We start from the raw sequence: 11,576 nt of genomic DNA on the forward strand, positions 1-11,576 counted from the left end.
GGACCCGGCTGGGCCAAGCTGCATATGACTGGGAGCATACTGATACAAGAACCCAAACAGAAATTTGCCATACCAGCTAGCAATACACGTCCCTTCTGAGCTTTCCAGACTGTTTCTTCTACTACAGCGGCAAAACCTCCAGCTACTAAATGCTTTCATTATTTGCCCACCGCAAAAGCAGTGTACCTTGGAGTTTCATTTACTTCCATTAAGAAGTTTCTCAAAAAAGTACACTGCCCCCTGACCCCCAAGCCCCACTTCCCTGGGAATAGTTAGTGTGAAAATAAACATTACACAAATTGTGGGGCTGACACAAAGTGTGTGTTGCCTAAAGTTCTCCTCAGCCTCCCTGGGGAATGGGTTTCTTCTCAGGAGACTTCGCCTTGCTTTTGTCACTCTTCATATTACTTTTTTTTTTTTGTTTGCTCTTTTGGTATGAGGTTACTTGTCAGTTGTTCTTGAATGTTTTTTTAGTATAAGGACTTGTGTTGGTAAAATAGTATGGCTTTTAGAGTGTGGGTAAGCAAGAGCCTTATTTTCCTGCTTTTCTCAGAATTTATGAAGCAGTTGCACATTGAATTTTTGGCTTGAATAAAAACTTGGCCAAATATTATTCACAAAACAACGTACAAAGTTCTGTACACATAGTTGACTATGTGATAGTGCTATAGTATTTTAGATTAATTCTGAGGGCTTAATTTATGTCAGCTACAGTAGGAGAAATCCTCAAACTCAGCAGTACTTTCAGTTCGAAGTCACTGTACATCTGAGGTCACATTGTAAAAGTCACAAAACTGAAGTGACATGAACGACTGACCTTCATTCGCTTCCTCTAAAGTATTTGGGGACACTCAATGTTTAAGAATCACAGAAACTGTGTCTGAATTTTTCAGCTGCTGTGTGTTTTCTTTTAGCTGCCATATAGATTTCACAGGATGTTTTGCAGACTCAGATTCATTGTTTCGACTTTATAGGTACTGCAGGCTGTTTCCTCTTTAGGCTTTAACAGTGTTTGTACAAGAGATCAAAAATTGCTAGACATCTCAGGGCAAATTTATTAACTAAGCTACTTTTAATGCTTTTTAAATTCAGAATGGTTGGATTTCAAGTTAAATTTTTATTTTAAAAAAGATGTTCAAGCTAAACAGATAACTATTACCTAGCATGTTCATCATAAAAGTTCAAGAAAGGATTTCAGGAGTCATTTTGGAAGCGACACATACATACCGAATGAATTCTGTAAAATGAAACTTAAGCAGCTACTGCTGAATTTCCAAATGGATTCACTGTAATCTTTACCTGTACATCTTTTGTATTGTTTAACTTACTACATATTGATTAAAACTCAACCAAAATTAACTTTTCGTTTTCTTCAATGAAAATAAGATTTCTTTGTGTGTATTTTCAAATTCTGAAAATATTTATTTGTTATTATTCCTCTTCACGCTGTCTTCTTAAACGTGAGAAGAATTAAACTGTGTACTCACACATGTGTACATGCATGCGTATCTAATTATGAAAAGTTACACAACTGTTCTGGATGGAAAATGGAATAGCTATCAGTAGCAATTAAAAATAATAATATACATTCTTCCATGTACAAATGTATCCTAGATGGTGCCACATGTGCTCAGGCAGCAAGAACAACTAGCCCTATTCTAGGGCATACAGAGAAACTAAAGCGAAAACTTGCAGATCTTGGGTAAGCATCTTTTTATTTAAAATACTTATTTACTTTTTTCATTAAAAGGATTGAAAGTAAAATTTCAAAGAAGTTTCCTGATGTTTTCTAATATTCTTGTAGGGCTCCCTTGAGAAGGAGTTCAAACAAGGGCAAGAAGCGGAAAGAGAAAGAAGCTATTAGGGTGACCTACTGCAGTAGGTATGGGTAAAACATTGAGGATGCACGAAATGATATGCCAGTAACATTGGAAAAACCTAATCATCTTAGCAGATGGGAACATTAGCAGTCTCACTGACTTCATGTAAATAAGTGTTAAGCTTTGAGATAACCTTCTGAGCTTACAAACCCATATTTCTTAACTAATGAAAGGCTAACATTTAATCTAAAAATACTTCAAGGCTTATAATATCGTGGAGTCACTACTGCTGTTGCATTTGCTAATGGGATTTGCAGAAATAGGTTATTGGAGCTGGCCAACAAGATGCACATTCAGTTAGCATTCAGTTAATAATACCCGTGAACCAGAAATCTTGACACAAATCCACGTACTGTTTTTTTAAAAGCCCCCGGAGCAAGGATGGGCAGCAGCTGTTCACTGCAGCTTCACAGCACCCACATCAGGCATGCTTTCAGAAGGGTTTGGTTCTGAAAGTGAACATCATGACTTGAAAATAGATAGGAAAAAATGCTGAATGCATTTGTCACATCACCAACTCTCAGGGAAGGAATTTTGAATACCTTGTGAAATCTGATGAGACCACATCACCAGCATCTGGACTCTGAACAGATGAATGTTCAAAATGGGAGGAAGCAATCTTCTCTGCAAAAGCTAGTGTAGATTTTTACTTTCCTCACATACTGGTGAGTCTAACAAGATCATGGCTACAGGGTTGGTAGTTCCAGGTATGAACTGGTTCCAGGTGGTTCCAGGTATGAACTACAAGTTAATATCAGGAGCACTAACTTACTACATTCCAAAAGTCTAGAGAGAACATAGCAACTCAAAAACTCTCTTCACGTAAAACAATGCAAAATAAAACCTAGATGATAAAAGAGCTATCAGAAGAAAACAAACTTTGAATGCTACTCAGAAAATCATTGTGGTAGAAAACCAGTATGTAGCAATTTGTGGAGTAGTTTTGCTGGCAGTCTAATATATGGAGACACAGTGACAAGTACATTGTATAGCTCTGGAAAATCAGAAAAGCAAAAAAGCCTTAGACTTTTGACTTACTCCCTCCGGCACACTCTACTGAAGTGCCACGTTCTGTCTCAGCATACATCTGTACATTTGTATCCTGTAAGTATCTGGCAGGATCTTTAGTGATCTTAGGCAGCAGTCATTGCTTCTGCGCTGGTGTCAGAAAACCTGTTCCACTTGGTTCCACTGGTGTGTCTGCTTGCAGTGTGACCTGGACTTACTGATGTTCGCTGCTGGATGTCCCTGGCAACAGGGAGGGATTTGTTAAAGCAAATTCTCTCCACCTCTGTGTAGCTGTAAGGCAGCTAGTGCCCTTAGCAGAGTATTACATATCATACAGCATTTAAACACCAAGCTACAGGGTGGGGAAAATGAATGTATGCTTGTTTGTATACTTGAACTTGTTTACGTTCCTTATAGCAATATAGTATGTTATAGACATTTGTGAGATCACATAGGTATATTACTTAGAGAAAGCAGATCTCAGTGTAGAGATCAATTGCTTATTAGACCATTTAATAAGCCAGTTATTTGTATTGTTTGTTAATATTTCCGATTAGGGTACAGTTACTAAAAGTAAAGTTTAATACCGTTTTCAAAGTCAAAATTCATAACCATTTGTAATTCTCACTGTGCTTCTTTAAACTGGAATGTTATTCTTTCAGTATAGCATTTTAAACACCCGTTGTCGCTTCCATTGTTACTAACTCCAAAGAATTTGCCTCAGAACAAAATGTGAGGATGTTTTCTGTACAGACCAGTGCTGTATGAGTTCTTTGAAAGAAGGAAGATGATGATCGAAAGACAGCATCCTGTTATAATTATGTCCATTACAGTGACTGATTGAGGTAGAATTAATCACACTGTCAGATGAATGTTGCATGTGTTATTTTGACATTGCCAAAAAGCAGCACTCAGGATTTGTGAATAAATCCTCAGTTATTTCCTAAGACTACCACTAATGTTGCATATATAGAAAATTCCTCATTTAAGTGGGGAATATACATTCCCCTGCCTAAAGCTAGGTGATTTGGGCAACATCATTTGTTTTTTCTTTTTGCTTTCAAGCAAGATTAGAGGATGAGGAAGAAGTACAGGACTGGGTCAGATACATCTACCTTTCTTTATGTAGCTAAAAGGGAGGCAGGATTCTTCTGCTTCCATGGGTGAGGGCCCTTTGACAACCTCAGTTTCGTCCATACACAAAAGAGGCTTCACAATATAAAAAGGTCTAGTGATTGTGATAATAATGATTTAGAAGCTTCCAGAAGGTAGAAGTTGAGGGGAGATTTACATACGTGCAGTTTACTGGTGGCTGCTAAGAGCACTACAAGTTTAATGCTCTGAAACAGTAATATATACGTTAACATAAATAAAAGGAGAATATGACATATGCAGAAGTTCTTTGAGGCGCACACTTGTCGTAGTTATTTTTAATTTACATACTGTACTGTTGACATATATGTAGTGAATAATTTAGGCATTTATTTTATTTTATAACTGTTACCTTTGCCTTGATCACATTATCCACTGCAATCTTTGTCACTGCAGAGGAGCTGATAATATCACAAAAGTGTTTCTTTCATTTTTTCTGTATTAATATTTTTAATATTTAATAACTTTAAATTCAAGATAATAATATTTTTATCAGTATTTAGCTGTTGTAACAAAGGCACATCTCCATAGATGGTTACAGAAGCACCTGATTCATTCTGCCTGTGCTCAAAATCCAAGCCAGACATTCTCTGGGAGCCAGAGCCCACTTGGGTCAGTCCTGAGTCTAATCTCTTTAATCATGCTGAGTTACCACTGGGGCTCAGAAAAGTACCAACATAACACAAGGCTTCTTGAGTGGAGCCGATTCACATCTGAACGGTGGGAGTACAGGCATTTTCAGCTGCTGTCTGTCTCCATTTGCTGGGTGTATGTTGTCTAAGAGAGCTTAAGTTAAAAAACTGAATCAAAAGAACCCACTTTTTTCTTCTGCTAAAAGAGGGATTTCAGGCATGCCCCTACCAGCCATGTGCCACTCAGTTCTTTGGTCACAGTTACAAGGAATGTCACTCTTTTTACAATTAACTGCCTCTAGCATTTTGTTTTCTCTTATTTTATAGTCTAACACATATTCCTGCTCCTTTCTTTTAAACAGGACCATCAGAGAGATGTTGCAGAAATCAGCAAACGCTAGATCTGTAGCAGATCGATCCTCCTCTCTCCCACACTGTGTACCATTCACATGGTATGGAGAGAGTGGCAAGGGATCCCATTCTTCCAGCAACCTGCCATCATCTGCCAGCTCAACTGAACCTTTCTCTGAAAATATAAGTCCAGCTAAAAAAGGGTCAAAGGTAGAAAATAAAAACTACCTTATTCCCACTGTCTTGAGTGGCATAATTGGCTTCATGTTTCTGGAGAAAGAACAAGCCAATATGTGACTACTACAATAAACAGAGCATGGTGTTCATTGTACGGTAAAAGCACATCCAAACAGAACATCTCTGTCATTGTACCATTCCCCATTCTACCTTTTTACTCTGTCTTAATGCACATTAATTCCGTAATGTAACTGTGGTGTGCTGTACCGTAACAAAAGCAAGTGGTGCCAGTGGAAATTAGCATTTGGATCCACTGAACAAATGCTAGATTTGTGTATTCAGTTATGGATATTTTCTGCATTCTTCAAGACTGATTGTGGGAGTACCTACCCATGTTCAAATGAGGTGTTTGCAAGTGAAGAAATGCTCTATGCCGTCAGTCATCTGCCTTTTTTCCCCCGATAATGAAATCTGTCTGTCATGCATGCTGGATGTTGGATTTAATTTTCTATATGAAGATGCTTGAACTGTAAACATGAAGTATTGCAATTTAATACATCTGTGTGATTTCTTTCTATGTGCATGAATGTTTCAGCATGATAACGCCTTAAATAACCCTTAGTTATAGTAATATACTTCCTTTTTCATGTTTATTTTCACTTCTGGAAAATATTTCTCTGCCTGTATCTTCTTATAACTTGTAGGAGTTGACTTTTTATATTGGTCTGATAAAAAGAAACAGATACAGTTCTCAACTTTATGTACAGGAATATGAATCAGAAATCTAATTTCTCTGTCTTCTACCAAAAAATGCATGTACGTAATAGTAATTTGCACAGGCATTTCTTACTCTTATGGTGCTAGAAGCTGGTGATACCTTAACTTCTGCTGTGCACAAAGGTGTGCAAGGTCATAGCTGTGCTTGTATTATCTGGTGGGGAGAGCAACATAGGGCTGACCAGTCCAAGACTGATAGAGAAGACCACAGATGAAATCTCTGAAGTTTAAGGAGAAAGTAATTGGTTACCCAGTTTCTTTTGAAAAAGAAAGATGAGGATTAGACATATAAATCCTATTTGTGCCTTTAAACAAGCATTGTGTAAAAGTAATTTTCAAATGGGGAAAAAAGCACCTCCTTTTACAGTTAGTATTAGGTAGAGGGTTTTTCTGGGGGGTTGTCTTGCTATCATAACTATTAGCAGGCCTTGGCTATCCTGTGTTTTTCCTATAGAAAACTAAATTTTAAAGACTTCAATTCATTGTAAAACTGAAGCTTGCACAAAATAGAGGTGAAAGAAAAATCCAAGTACTTAGAAAATATGTTCTTCACACAACAGGAGGTAGAGCTGTTGAACTCCTGGCCTAAGAACACTGTGGGGGCTAAAAGTTTGCATATTAAGGAAGCTGCTGATTTTCTTCTCCTCTATAAAGAGTTTGGAAAAACAGAACAGAAATTCTCAATGTAGGTGTGAAAAAACTGACTACAAAAACATTTTGATGTTCTCTGTAAAGTTTGCAGGCTCTTAAATTAACAGTTCCTATACTGCTATTCAGGTTTTTAAAGCACAGCGTGTACCAGTATTTGGTTGGATTTCCATCAACACTACGAGGACCAACACTTGATATTTTTGAAAGACTTCTGGTTTTCAAGAAGTATCTTGGGAGGGGATAAAAAGATAACATTTTTAGTGTTGTTTTTGATTTTGATGTTTGGGTCCTTTTTTTGTTGAAATTGAATGTCAAAAGTGAATTGAATTTTATATTCATTTAGATATTAGAGTGGACATTAGAGGTCTCTCTGTCATACAGTGTGTATTCAAGTTAAATGAATATCATGGTGTCCTTATTTTTTTAGATACAGAGATTTGAGGTTTTTCATGGTTCTCACTCTAATATGAAATACTTGTTAATTTTTGTCTTCTTCTGATGGTAATTTTTCTGCATTTCTGGAAAATACATGCATTCTTTCACCGTTCTTTGCTGTAAGGTGTGGTGTTTGTTTTGTGGTTGTTAGTTCAGTAAGTAACACTCAATGTCCAAAGATCTCTTATACTTTCAATTTCAGTTTTCTCTAAAGATACAGGCAAAGAGTTCCTTTCACTTTTCTAGGCAATTATTTGGACTCAGAAATGTATTCACAGGATATTCTCCGTTTTCTCTCAATAGCAGTTTTCACTTCTCTCTGCTAATTAATCCTCTGTCCTATTCTTTGTGCTACTGCCTGTGCTACACTTGTCCTAAATATTTGGAGGACAATAAAATGCTAGTGATTAACCCGCGGAAGCAGTAATTTAGTTCGAGGATGAGAGCCAGCATCTTAAGAGGGAGTCTGGAAATTGCTTTCAGACTCCTTTGCTGTTTGTTGACTCATTAAGCTGGCAAAGGTGTCTCTTGAAGTACACAGTGGTAAAAATACAGGGTATTCTATAAATATTAACAATACTAAAACTTAGGCTTCCTCATGCGTATTATAACTGGTTTGGTGAATGATTGAAATCACTCCTGAACTATGCCAACCTGGAAGACAGAAAGCAAATTTCCCTTTTAGATATGCATATGAGATCATTCATTCATTCTAACTCATCTTTTTCTCCACAGAATTTCACGTTCAACGATGATTTCAGTCCCAGCAGCACAAGTTCAGCCGATTTGAGTGGTTTAGGAGCAGAACCTAAACCTCCAGGTTTCTCACACTCCTTAGCACTGTCGTCAGATGAGGTATGCTGATGAAATTAAGGTGTGAAACAATTATTTTCTTTCCATTAGCATTTTGCTTCCTAATTACTCAAATAATAAAGGGGTATTTTCTAGGCAATAGAGTGGGAGAAGAAAATTAATCTTGGTTTCTAGGTTATGATTTTTCTTGTTCATACAATAATGACTTGAAATAAAGGTCCTATGGTATTACTGTAGGAAAGTAGAATGCAGTTTGTTTTCTAAGAGATGCTATATCCTCACACATTTCAGTATGTTTTCTAAATATGTACATGTGGACCCATAGATAGATATAAACATACACTAAACTAGACATGGTTGAGACAGTTTTGAGATGATAAACGTACAGTATAGTTTGGTAAATATAGTTGAGATGTCAGGCACTTTCATCTAGACTAATTTTTACCCTGATACATTAAAATAACATGTGTGTTACTGTACCTGGATGTATGTACATTGGTTAGAATGTATATGTGTTAATCCACTTTGCATTCTTCGTGCTTGCTTTGCACAGTGGATTTGAATTCAGTTACTTCAAACCAGAGTTTTTTCGAACAATGCTAATGTGAAAAAGCATTCCTAACCCTGTAAATTGGTGACATAATTGAGCTGAATTAAATATATTGAAAATGTTTTTCTTAAGATACGAGTTTTGTAACTCTGTTGTCAGTGAAGTTGCACAATTTGACAGTAGCTGACATGTCCTTTGGACTCAGGAAACCTGTGTCTTTCTCCTTTTACAAATCCTCCTTAAGAACTTCACATCTTTCATGTGGGGTTGCAGCCAGGGCTTTTTACTAGAGAGGAGGAACTTGAAGTGTATACGTCTCATTTTTTGTGTGATAGGTAGGTTTGTTCTGTTACTGCCTACATGTTTTGCATGGGTTTAAAGAATGAGAGTTGGTCCGTGCAATCCCATTTGACAACATGCAAGTCTACAAACCCAATCATTCTTCAGAGGTTATGTCCTGCAGGTAATAAAGGGCAAAAATTTATAACAATCATAGGAGAATGTAGACACTCCCATATAGAGTGAATTCTATGAATTCTATATTTCATGAATTACTGAAAACCACAAAGTTGTCTTTTAGACTTTATTTAGTGTTAATACTATCTCAATAGTATGTTTCATTCTCTTACCATGTCTCGTTCTCCTTATATTATGTATTTTATTGTGACAGTGCTCTGCTCCCAGTGGTATTGAACTAAAAGCTTGAAAATGCTTTCATTTTGCTTGTTCAGCTCTCTAGTTTATCACTTCTAAAATACTGAGCCTGAACAGGTCTATAAAAATGAATGTGTTTTCCCCATCCTATGCTGCTTGCCAAATTGCAGCCTCTGAATCAGGCAGCATGTTCAGCAAGAGCTGCAGTGGAAGCTTCCACAACCACTCTGGCAGGGGATTAGGCCAGCATTGCCCCTCAGCCTTTCCTAGCCTATTGCTGCAAGCACTCCTTCACTCAGGCTTCTCTGGCAGATCATGATTATTTGAAGGAGATGAAAAAAGTGAAAGGGTTGTTCTCCTCTAATAAAGGAGCTTTTGCTATTGGAATTGGAGCCATCAGGAAGATGCCCAGTGGTTTTAGGGTGTCAAGACTAGAAACTCTAAGGGGGTTTCACTGACATGGTCTCAGGTTTAGCTGCCAAATCATATTTGTGCTGAGCTTTCAACATAACCTCTCTGCTTCTGGAAATAATTTTTTTTTAAGAAATCTCTTTGGTTTTGAGTAGCCATATCTGTTTGCAAATCTTGGTGCTGCCCTTGCCTGAACTTTTACATGCTGTTACATGTTCTGTATTTTGTTTCTATAATGCTTTTCTTTCCCATTTCTTTGTTGCTCCCTCACTCAGAGCCTGGATATGATTGATGATGAGGTGAGATACTAGTGTGCTGTTGTGGTGAATCGTGTGACCATCGCGTGGCAACGTACCACCTCATTTGCGGATTCACATTCCTTGTTTTATGATGTTGTGTGGCAAACCCCCTTGTTCGAGCAGAACACGCAGATGTCACTGGCTCCTCTCTGCTTGTCTTGAGTTCCCCTCTCCTTTCTGCTAGCAGTTTTCAAGGCCATAGCAAATTGCAGATTTTGCAGTATGTTGGAAGGGGGCGGAGGGTTTGTGTCAGAGCAAATCCACCAGGCCAAGCATCAGCTGCACTGAGCTCCTGCTGGCAATAGGAGAAGGAAAAGAGAGTGCTTGAACCATCTTTTCCCCAGCCCTGAGAACTGCTCAGCCAGAAGCTGATAGAGCTCCCAGCATCATCTAACACAGCGTAAAAGCTGCTCTAACAGCGGGCAGCTGCTGCAGCCCATAGCAGCTGCTTTGCTGACCATGGCTGGGACAGAGTAGCTCTTGTTTTAGGCCCCACTGACATACCCCTGGGTGAAATAAAGTGGCAGGGCAGGGATGTGGGGCTGCCCCAGCAGCTGACACCCCGCCTGCCCCTCTTGGTGCTTTGTTCATGCTTTCCTCTGCAGCAGCAGTGGCACAAAGTGATGAGAGCAGGGCCAGGGCTGTGGGATTGCTTTGTGTTCCTTACCCCTCCTCTGTGTCATCTCATAGTCTTCCATAGATACTATCAGTCTCACTGGTTGTTTGATGTCATCACTTTGAACTGTAGAGTGGGTTTCTGAGGTTCCCCCTCCCTGAATTTCTTGATTATAGCTTAAAAATATCATAAAAGTCTGTGAATGAGCCCAGGAAGTAGAATGCAGAATTCAACGCATCCTTTAGAAATGTTCTAATTTGAAGGATAAAAATCTTGTGAGGGCACGAAAGCATACCTGTTTTGAATTGTGCCACCTGGCCATTTCAGTTCCTGTTTGGGTTAAAAGGAATGTCAGTTCCTTTATCTTCTTCTATTTATAGATAGAAGACTTTTTGGGTACCTTGTGGCAATTCTTAGGTGTCTGGTTAGATACAGATGTGATACAGCAGTGTGAAATTGTTATTACTGTAGTGTAAAGATAGCACAGATATACCTTTGCTGTAATGCTGGCGGTTTGTACACAAAAATGTTGTTATTCATTGTGTTACCCTTTTAATAATAATGCAGCGTGTTTTTGTCACAGATCCTTGACGATGGCCAGTCTCCTAAGCACAGTCAGTGTCAGAGTCGCGCTGTTCAGGAGTGGAGCGTGCAGCAGGTGTCCCACTGGTTAATGAGCCTGAACCTTGAGCAGTATGTTTCCGAATTCAGTGCCCAAAACATTAACGGGGAGCATCTCCTTCAGCTGGATGGGAGTAAGCTCAAGGTAATTGACTCACTGGACTTCAAGACTAACTGTAGTATTTGTTGTCACTTCAGGTAATCTTAAAGGGAGTAACTATTCAGTCAGAAAGCAGTGTATCTCTTTGTGTGGAGTGCTGATAGGCTAGAGTAATAAACACAGAGCAGAAAGCCACAGCAACACTTTAAGAAATTCCCATATGGATTCAGAAGCTTCAGGAGTAGAGGGCATTTGTTTTGTCAAAACTCTAGGTGTATATAAAGTACCTATATTTGCATGTGTAGAAGTGGTATTCGTATGCATGTATTTCTCTTCCAGCTGTTTTGTGAAAGGGTGATTCAGAGAAGGTAGTAAATAGACATACATCAGAAATAGCAACTGCAAGATGGATTAGTGGGAGACTGGAGGCATAAGCTGACACCTGTTGC

The 11,576-nt window shown here is 38.4% G+C and overlaps 1 protein-coding gene across 4 annotated transcripts in view; it reads left to right on the top strand.

The window, feature by feature from the left end:
- Positions 1-11,576, top strand: part of PPP1R9A (protein phosphatase 1 regulatory subunit 9A) — a 142,562-nt gene that overhangs the window by 124,037 nt on the left and 6,949 nt on the right. For 3 of the 4 annotated variants that reach the window (XM_030511039.1, XM_030511042.1, XM_030511034.1), the window contains exons 14-19: positions 1,615-1,702; positions 1,805-1,882; positions 5,035-5,233; positions 7,799-7,918; positions 9,767-9,790; positions 10,990-11,172. In XM_030511039.1, coding sequence (XP_030366899.1) covers positions 1,615-1,702; positions 1,805-1,882; positions 5,035-5,233; positions 7,799-7,918; positions 9,767-9,790; positions 10,990-11,172 — 692 coding nt within the window. The remainder of the gene's footprint in view (positions 1-1,614; positions 1,703-1,804; positions 1,883-5,034; positions 5,234-7,798; positions 7,919-9,766; positions 9,791-10,989; positions 11,173-11,576) is intronic. The other variant, XM_030511045.1, reaches the window with a different exon arrangement.

The sequence above is a fragment of the Strigops habroptila genome, chromosome 1, assembly GCF_004027225.2.
Source record: "Strigops habroptila isolate Jane chromosome 1, bStrHab1.2.pri, whole genome shotgun sequence".
Taxonomy (NCBI): Eukaryota; Metazoa; Chordata; class Aves; order Psittaciformes; family Psittacidae; genus Strigops; species Strigops habroptila.